The 9,663-nt window shown below is 49.0% G+C and overlaps 1 protein-coding gene across 2 annotated transcripts in view; it reads left to right on the forward strand.

The window, feature by feature from the left end:
* The window catches only part of RHBG (Rh family B glycoprotein), a 46,318-nt gene extending 37,023 nt beyond the window's left edge, over positions 1 to 9,295 (forward strand). Inside the window, exon 9 of one of the 2 annotated variants that reach the window (XM_075907010.2) lies at positions 7,055 to 9,295. In XM_075907010.2, coding sequence (XP_075763125.2) covers positions 7,055 to 7,068 — 14 coding nt within the window. In that variant the 3' untranslated portion in view covers positions 7,069 to 9,295. Of the gene's footprint in view, positions 1 to 795; positions 2,932 to 7,054 lie in introns of those variants that run through there. The other variant, XM_075907009.2, reaches the window with a different exon arrangement.
* The last annotated feature ends 368 nt before the right edge of the window (positions 9,296 to 9,663 follow it).

Below are 9,663 nucleotides of genomic sequence, written 5' to 3' on the forward strand. Positions count from 1 at the left end.
GAAACCAGAGTCCTGCAGGATGTGCCTGAAGTCACAGAGGAAATTTATGGCATAAGTGGGATTTGAACTCTGGTTTTCTAACTCCAAGGCAAAGACCAGCATTCTCTGTTAGTTGTGTGCTCATGTGGCCACACAGCAGAGATTCCAATGCTGCCTAGCTGAATAGCAGAGCACCGACAGCTAGGTTTTTGTGTCTCGGAGTGGTGCACATTAACACGTGCCTCGGTGCACATAGAAAAATTTATTCTGCACGTGAATGGGAAAAAATCCATGGAAAAGATTAGTGGCAACATTGCCAGAGACTTAAATGAAAAATCAGGCATGACAGAGATGGTGGCTGGATGCCAGAAAGCTTTAAGTGGGTATGCTCAAGGGACAGGGGCAGGGGGAGAGGGGAAATAGGTGTACTTGTCCTGAAACTGTCACCAACATCCTGCCTAGGGCTCACCTTTTCCATAACAAGAAAAGAGTTTCCAGCCAGTGTTCCCTGTAAGCTGGATGCTTAGGTGGACAACCAGAAGAGATTCCAATGCCGCAGAGCCGATTAGCAGAGCGCCCAGTGTTGGCAGCCTGTGTTTCTGCTGGTGGTGCACATCTGCACATGCCTCAGTGCACAAAACAAAATTTATTCCATGCATGGACAGGGGAAAAAATACTGGGAACATTGGTTACCATCACTGCTTGGATTCATGTCTCACAGCCAGCGTGTCCCTTCCACACAAAGTTTCTGATGCTCCCCAATTGCTCTGAGCAGGGAAATTCTCAGGGTCACCCTGTGTCTCTGGTTGCATCCAGGTCCCTGAGGATCATCACGATGGATACTTGCCGGCTGCAAATCCTGAGGACCCAGAGAGGAGCGCAAGCATCTAATGGGATTTCCTTCTCTAGCAAGGCTCTGCGTTGGCACCACCTGATTTAAGCCATCCAGTATGCGGGGAGATTTCCCAGACTGGAAGGGGTGTTAGTGTAGACTTAGTCTGAGAGTAGCCTGAGTTTTGGGCAGAGATGTAGTTAGTGACCGGAAGAAGGAAACCGGGTTTGGGTCTCCACCCCATCTCGTCTCCTCTCGCAAGGTGCATTATAGCTGCCTTCCCATGTATATTCCTTCTGGGACAGGACGGTCCCTGCCCATCCACCCTGTGCCTGGAACACAAAGCGAAGGGAAGCCCGGATCAATGTTCCCACCCTCGCCCCCATTCCGTCTCACTCGCTGTCCAGGCTCCTTCCGAGAGAAGAGGAAGGCGAGGCAGGTCAGAGGCTAGACTGAGAAATCTGGATTCAGTGGGTAGCTTGGACAGACACCCAATGTGGGACCAGGCCAGCCCTTCAAGGCTGATGAACACTACACACCAGCATCCCTGAAGTCTTGCAGCCTGGGTGGATTGTTCTTACTTCAGTTTAACAGCAGCTGATCTCACAACTGTTCCTAATTGGTGTAAGTGAAATCCACGAAAAGCGTGCCAGCTGAAATGAACGTGCCCACCCAGCCGTGGGCACTGGGATAAAAACCACAGCTTGGGTTCAACCAGAGTAGCTCTGCCCCTCATCCCTCTGGTCCCCTGTTTCCCTTAGACTCCTAGGCTGCGTCTAGACTGGCATGATTTTCTGCCAATGCTTTTAACGGAAAAGTTTTTCCGTTAAAAGCATTTGTGGAAAAGAGCGTCTAGATTGGCATGGACGCTTTTGCACAAAAGCACTTTTTGCGGAAAAGCGTCTGTGCCAATCTAGATGCGGTTTTGCACAAGAAAGCCCCGATCGCCATTTTCGCCATTGGGGCTTTTTTGCGCAAAACAGTTTTTAGCTGTCTACACTGGCCCTCTTGCGCAAAAGCATTTGCGCAAGAGGGCTTTTTCCTGAGCGGGAGCAGCATAGTATTTGCGCAAGAACACTGACAATCTTACATGAGATTGTCAGTGCTCTTGCGCAAATTCCAGTGGCTGGCATTCCAGTGGCATATCTATTCCAGTAGATAGCTGGCAAGTTTTTCTGCGGAAAAACTTGCCAGTCTAGACTCAGCCCTAAGGTTGGAAGAGACTTCAGGAGGTCAAGTCCAACCCCCTGCTCAAAGCAGGACCAACCCCAACTAAACTAACTCAGCCAGGGCTTTGTCAAGCTGGGACTTAAAAACCTCTAGGGATAGAGATTCAATCCCCTCCCTAGGGAACCCATCCCAGTGCGTCACCACCCTCCTAGGGAAATTGTTTTTCCTAATTTCCAACCTAGACCTCCCCCACGGCAACATGAGACCATTGCTCCTCGTTCTGCCCTCTGTCACCACGGAGAACAGCCGCTCTCCATCCTCTTTGGAACCCCCTTCAGGAAGTTGAAGGCTGCTATCAAATCCCCCCTCACTCTTCTCTTATGCAGACTAAATAAGCCCAAATTCCTGCAGCCTCTGCTCATAGGTCATGTGCTCCAGCCCCCTAATCATTTTGGTTGCCTTCCGCTGGACTTTCTCCAATGCGTCCACATCATTTCTGTAAGGGGAGGGGGGCAGAATTAGATTCAGTACTCCAGATGTGATACTCCTTTCTCTGTATTAAAAACGAATCCTTTCTCAGCTGTTTGGAGCTCCAGCCAGGAACTGTTTCTCCCTATGTGACAGGGTCCCTGCTGATACACAAATTATGCAGCTGCATGGGGCACCAAGAAATTCAGGACACCAAATTGCCCCACATTTCATGGCACCCTAGCAGCCACATAGCGATCCACTGTCCAGCCCAATTCCCTGGCCAATCTGTGTGTTGTTCTGCTCAGTGCAGTGAGGTCCTGATCTCCCACGCTACTGTGAACGTAACCAGTCAGCCACGAAGTCTTGAAAGACGGGTCAAAAACTATATAGAATCATGAGTTTTCATGGGTAAAACCCACTTCCTCAGATGAGTTGGAATGGAAATAACAGACTCCAAGATATATATAACAGCAAAAACATTTACCTGTCCATTGTAGGACCCTTGTTAATTAAGCTTCTTAAGTAGTCTCAGTGTATCCCATTCATAGCTTTTGATGTAAAAATGTGAATGTCAAAGGCAGGGGAAATTGGCTTTGTAGTGTGTTAACCAGTTAATGTCTTTATTCAAGCCCAGGGTAACAGTGTCAAATTTATGTTCGGCAGTCTCTCTCTGTAATAGGCTGGTGAAATTCCTTTGTAGGAGAATGGCTACTTTTAAATCCATGACTGAGTGCCCAGGGAGGTTAAAATGTTCCCCTACAGCAGTGGTCTCCAACCTTTTTACACCCAAGATCACTTTTTAAATGACAGACCAAGCCAAGATCTACCGCCCCGCCCCTTCCTTGAAGCCCCACCCTCTCTCTTCTCCTCCTCTCCATCACTTGCTATCCCCAATCCTTATACTGCTACTTTAAAAAAAATTCCCACCATTCCTCACAGCTACTCACCTGTACTGTTGCTCGGTGAGTAGCTGCTCCTCAAATGAGGAAATCTAATGTAAATGTACTGCGCAGGCGCGCAGTTCAGAGAGGGCTCAAGAGCTACTCTTAGAGCCTCCGAGATCTACCGGTAGATCGCGATCTACTGGTTGGTGACCACAGCCCTACAGCTTTGATGGGTGTTACCCTTTCTCATGTCTGACTTCTGTCCATTTCTCCTTTGATGCAGAGACTGTTCAGTTCGGCCACTATACATGGCAGAGGGGCATTGCTGGCACTTGGAGGCATGGATCACATTAGAGGATGTGCAGTTGTATGAGCCCCTGATCTTGTGGCTGATGTGGTTAGGTCCTGTGATGGTGTCACTCTTATAGGTGTGCGGACAGAGTGGACACACCCGTGCAGTTTACATTACCTTTCCCATGCCAGTGTTTCTCGACTGGCCATATAGGGCTACTGCCGGGAGGAACACAAGCTGGTTTCAGGAGGTCTGCCAAGCTGGGCTGGCATTAGACTTGCTTGGGGCCAGGGTAGAAAGCCAATGCCCCATTGCATGGGGCTGAATTCTAGGGCCCCGAGCCCTGGCATCTGGGGACTAAAGCTGAAGCATGGGCAATTTAGCTTCAAAGCCCCTCCCCCCCCCACTACCACCACCACCAGTGGGATGGGGTCCCGGACAACTGCCCTGTTTGTGACGCTCTAATGCTGATCCTGGCTTTTATATGCAGGAAAACTTGCGGCACAAGTGGGCCGTGGAGTTTTTACAGCATGTCAGGGCAGGAGATCGGAAAGAAAAAAGGATGAGACCCCCCCTGCTATGTGTAGCACCTTCATACTGGTGTAACTGCATCCACACTAGCGGTCCGCATTCTGGGATGCATTAGCCGAAGTGTGGTGAGCAAGACACGAGACGTCATTCTTCCGCTCCACTCTGTGCTGATTAGGAGTACACAGCTGGAGTACTGTGTCCAGTTCTGGGCAATGCAATTCCAGAAAGAGGTGGAGAAACTGGAGAGGGTGCAGAAAAGGACAACAAAAGTGATTGAAGTTCTAGTAAACATGACTGATGAGGGAAGACTGAAAGAATTGGGTTTGTTTAGTCTGGAAAAGAGAAGACTGAGAGGGGACATGATAGTGGATTTCAAGTACCTAAAAGGATGTTACTTTTAAGAAGGAGGGAGAAAATTGTTCTCTTTGGCCTCTGAGGATAGGACAAGAAGCAACCGGATTAAATTGCAGCAAGGGAGGTTTAAGTTGGACATTAGGAAATACTTCCTACCTGTCAAGGTGATGAAACACTAGAATAAATTGCCTAGGGAGGTTGTGGAATCTCCATCACTAAAGATATTTAAGAGCAGATTAGACAGGAACCTGTCAGGATGGCCTAGATCACTGTTTCTTAACCTTTATATATATATATATATATATATATAGTACCCTTTTAAAAAATTATAAGTACCCCCTTTAAAAAAAATATCTAAGTACCCCCAGTACTTACAGTTTTCAGACACACACTTTTTTTTTCTACCATTGCAACACATTTGTTTAAGCAACGTAATCGTAACCGGGCGGGCGATGAAGTTTTGGGGTATAAAAAGTACAAAAATAATAAAGCTCTGTAAAACTTAAAACAAAAATTCAGTTTTCTCCAAATTTCAGTTGTGTTGACGTACCCCACCCCCGACTTCTCTGGAGTACCCCTGAGGGTACTCGTACCATTGGTTGAGAAACACAGAGCTAGATGGAGCTTGGTCCTGCCATGAAAGGTAGGGACTAGACTTGACTTCTCAAGGGGCCTTCCAGCAGTAGAATTCTATGAGCCTGTACCAGCTTAGTTAGCAGTGTGTCTAGCAGGCCTTAGGCTGCACACTTTGGGGCTCATGGGATGTGTTGTTAAGTGTCATGTATAACATGGTTATTCATAAATCATTTATTTTTTTAAAAATGGACGGGACTGAGCAATACCACAAGGAAATCAATTAGTCTTTTATGAAGAACAATTCCATTCTTTGTTCCGGGAAAAACATGCCCATTGGGTGGGGTGTGAAAGACCTCACTTCTATTCCTTCCTCTGCTTGTGGATGATTTTGGGCAAGTCAATTCCCTGACCCATGCCTCAGTTTCCCTATTGATCCATCTGGGATTATGATCCCCTACCACTTAACGAAGTTCTTTGAGATCAATGGATGAAAATTGCAGAGTGTCATTAGAAAGTGCTGTGGGGAGTTAGGCTTGGTCATAAACAATAAAGTTCTGTGCTGAAGTTTTTGCACAATTTTTTTTTATTTCTCAGAATTTTTCAATGAAACAAAATCAGAAGCAAAACTCTCATGTGTTTCCCAACTCTTCCCCTTTTTCAGCCTTATCCGGGGTGGGGAGGAAAGGAAAAAATTCACACACATCCCAAAAAATGCAGCTGCACCAGACACAAGATTTGAGGAAATGAAACAACGTTCCGTTTTCATTTTTGCTCTCTTTTGTCAAAGAATTACAGTTAGAAGGGAAGGTTTCTTGAGGGGGGATTTTGCACTGCTTCTAGGGTGCACCAGAAATGTAGGTTTTACTTCTAAGCACCAGAGGGCGCTGTAGACCTGGGCACTGGTGGGATGTTTACACTGCACCCTTGGGATACACCTCCAGTGCAGCACGGGGCTTGTGGCAGTGAGTCACACAATCATAGAAATCCTAGGGCTGGAAGAGACCTCAGGAGTCATCGAGTCCAGCCCCCTGCCCAAAGCAGGACCAACCCAACTCAACCATCCCAGCCAGGGCTTTGTCAAGCCAGGCCTTAAAAACCTCTAGGGATGGAGATTCCACCATCTCCCTAGGAACCCATCCCAGTACTTCCCTACCCTCCTAGGGACACAGCTTTTCCATCCAACCTAGACCTCCCCCACTGCAACTTGAGACCATTGCTCCTTGTTCTGCCATCTGCCACCACTGAGAACAGCCTCTCTCCAGTCTCTTTAGAACCTCCCTTCAGGTAGCTGAAGGCTGCTCTCAAATCCCCCCTCATTCTTCTCTTGTGGAGACTACACAAGCCCAAATCCCTCAGCCCCCTCATAAGTCATGTGAGTCCCAGAGACCAGGTCCATCTCCGGTTTGCGCTGTGTGTAGTATAGCAGATAGTGCTACTTGGGCTTGTAATCCCACGGGACGCCGATGGGAGTTGGACACCTAAATACCTCATAGGGCATGTCTACACTAGGAAATTATTTTGAAATAATAACTCCCGAAATAATAATTTCAAACTAGCGAGTCCACACTCCGGGGAAGCCTTGAAATGAGTCCGAGGCAGGCTCCGTTAATGTGGACGCACTACCTCGACTTAGAGCCCCAGGAAACACGGGGGAGTAACGACTTTGAATGACCCTGGGGAGTAGCTGTTTTGAAACAGCAGCAGTGGCGCAGCTACACTACTGCTATTTTGAAAAAAAAAAACCCTTTCAAAATAAGTGTTATTCCACATGGAAAGCAGGCATTATTATTTCGAAATAATGGGCTTGGTAGTGTGGACACCCCACTTGTTATTTCGAAATAACTCCCTTGTGTAGACTAGGGCTCAGAGGGTCCGGGCCTCGGTGGCACAAGTGAGAGATGGAAATGAGGTGTAGGGGGGGGGGGACGACACACACACGCAATGAGACAGATTTTTCTACTGCAGCATCCGGAGTATGAGAAAGAGAGTTCCTCGCATCACCAGGAATGACAAGAGAAATCTCATGGATAAGTGACATGGAGCAACTCCTCCCAGCCCTGGCAGTGAAGGAGACAGCCCCATGAGACTTTGCAAGTCGTCACCAGCGCAGAAGTAATACAAACGATCAAACCCCATCCTGGGTGGGTTGAACTTGTCCAGGCAGACTGCTGCAGCCTCATCACATTTCCTCTCCCCCTGTAATGTTTTCATCAAAAAACCTCAACACCCCGAACTCGGAACACTTTCAGCCCCAAATGGAACACACCTGCCACCCAGTGCGTGCAGAAAGCAAGATGCTCCCGGAAAATGTTTAATGTTTTCTCAAGCCCCGTTTCCCATAAGAATAATTTGATGGACAGTTTTTTCACCCGCCTTCTTGGGGGCAGGTCTGCCTTCTTACACCGTGCACAGCTACACTGTGATGGAAAACCCAGGGCACTGAGTATCAGAGCCCCACTCAATAGTTAAAAATAGCAGTGCAGACATTCCCCGTGGGGCTGTCCCCTGGGCTCTGAAACGCGAGTGACACCTTTTCCTTTCAAGTGTAGACGTACCCTTGGGCAACACTTGGGCTGCATCTGGCTGAACTGGAAGCCAGAATCTTTTTCCAGTAGAGGAGGCTCTGTGCCCATCTAGATTGCAGGGAAAGGATGCTGTGGGGAATGCAGGTCTCCACTGCATTGATCCCTCTCCTCCGCCCTTGCCTTATCCATTGGGACTTTGTTTCTCAGCAGGCCTCATCTCCTCTCTCTCCTGTATGTAGAGCTGATGTCTGGCTAGGGCAGGGGTGGGCAATAAGCCAGAGGCAGTTCACCGGGACTAGCCCTTGGCGGGCGGTGTCGGCGTTTTATTTACCTGTGTGTCCATAGGTATGGGCAGCTGCAGCTCCCATTGGCCATGGATCATTGTTCCCAGCCAATGGGAGCCACGAGAAGCAGCATGAAGTGGGACCCACCTTCCCACAGCTCCCATTGGCCATGGGTCACTGTTCCCAGCCAATGGGAGCTACGAGAAGCAACATGAAGTGGGACCCACCTTCCCACAGCTCCCATTGGCCATGGTTCACTGTTCCCAGCCAATGGGAGCTACGAGAAGCAGCATGAAGTGGCATCCGCCTTCCCACAGCTCTCATTGTTGACGGATCGCTGTTCCCAGACAATGGGAGCTATGAGAACCAGCGAACCACGGCCAATGGGAGCTACAAGTGGCCGTACCTGTAGACTTGCAGGTAAATAAAGTGTCGGCATCCTGCCAGGAGCTAACCCTGGAGAACCGCATCCGGCCCGTGGGTTGGTTATTGCCCACCCCTTGAGTAGGGACATCTCTGCAGACGATGGCTGGCTATTCACCCAGCTGCTATCTCCGCAGGCCACCTCCAACCAAAGGGGTGTCATGCTTCTCTCTGTGCCACAATTGCCCAGCTGAACTCAAGTGGAGTCTCTTCAGCCTTTGGCCACCCTGCCACCCACCTCACGCGCTCTCCAGCCTGGCCCAAGACGTTCTCCCTGTCCACCTCTCCAAGCCCTTGTTTGAGACTCATCTCTGATGCCGGGTCAGTTCTGCCTCCCCCTGCCACCAGCTGGCCCCCTTCCCTTGTAAGGGTCTCGGTTCCCGGCCTCACACTGGCCATCGTGCCAGAGAGTTTCTCGGATTCTGCCGACCACACATCTTCCAGGTTGACCTCTGCTCTTGTCCTTGACCATCCTCCTCATAATGTGGGTCAAACCCATGCCGCTGGGCAGGGACCTGTCGAATAGGAATACAAACCACATAGCAAAGTGGAGCAGATTAGGACTCCTTTTAGCCCATGAGCCTCTTTCCAAAGTTGGCCAGCCCCAGCTGCTTCAGAGCAAGGTCCAACCCTCCCCCCCCCCCCTGCAGTGATGGCATGACCAGCCTCCGGATGCTTCACCCTGACCCTCATCCAGCACCACATGATTCAGACTCTGGCGCACGAGGGCTTTAATCCTTCTGCCCGTTATTTTTATTTGACTGTTCTTTACCAAGATAATCCTGGACCTCCTCATGAGCGGTATACAAGGGGCCAGTACCTTTTATGAATCCGGATAAACTCAATGCTGTCTTGTGGCAATGAGTTCCACAGGTGTCTCAAATGAAAAAGGAGCTAGAAACCAATAGCCAGCACAGCTCTTCTTTGTATTTCAAGGGTATCCCCACTTCAGAACCAGAATGTCTTCTCTCTCTTTAAGGCCCCGATTCTGTCAGCTGATCTGTATGCAACCTACTGGAGAGGCAAGCCTGCTGGAGTTGTGAAGGCAAAGAGCAGAAGAGACTGGAGTGGGAATATAAAGATTTGGGGCAAATATGGAATTTTTTCTTGCAGGTGGGGGATTTTGTTTTAGCAAAGACAAGGGTGTTTTCAGGCACCATCATTCCACCAGGAGATTCCCAGGTGGCTCTCCTACACTACAAAAAGCCGGAGAGAGCAATTCCAGCCGTGATAGAGCTGTGGGCGGGTATTAATTCCAGCACCTCCAACTGGTCTCTCTTGGGTACGTCTGCACAGCACTGTTATAACTGGCTTTGTTTCGAAATAACAAAGTGCACGTCTA

Source organism: Pelodiscus sinensis, chromosome 22 (genome assembly GCF_052426305.1).
Source record: "Pelodiscus sinensis isolate ZL-2025 chromosome 22, ASM5242630v1, whole genome shotgun sequence".
NCBI lineage: Eukaryota > Metazoa > Chordata > Testudines > Trionychidae > Pelodiscus > Pelodiscus sinensis.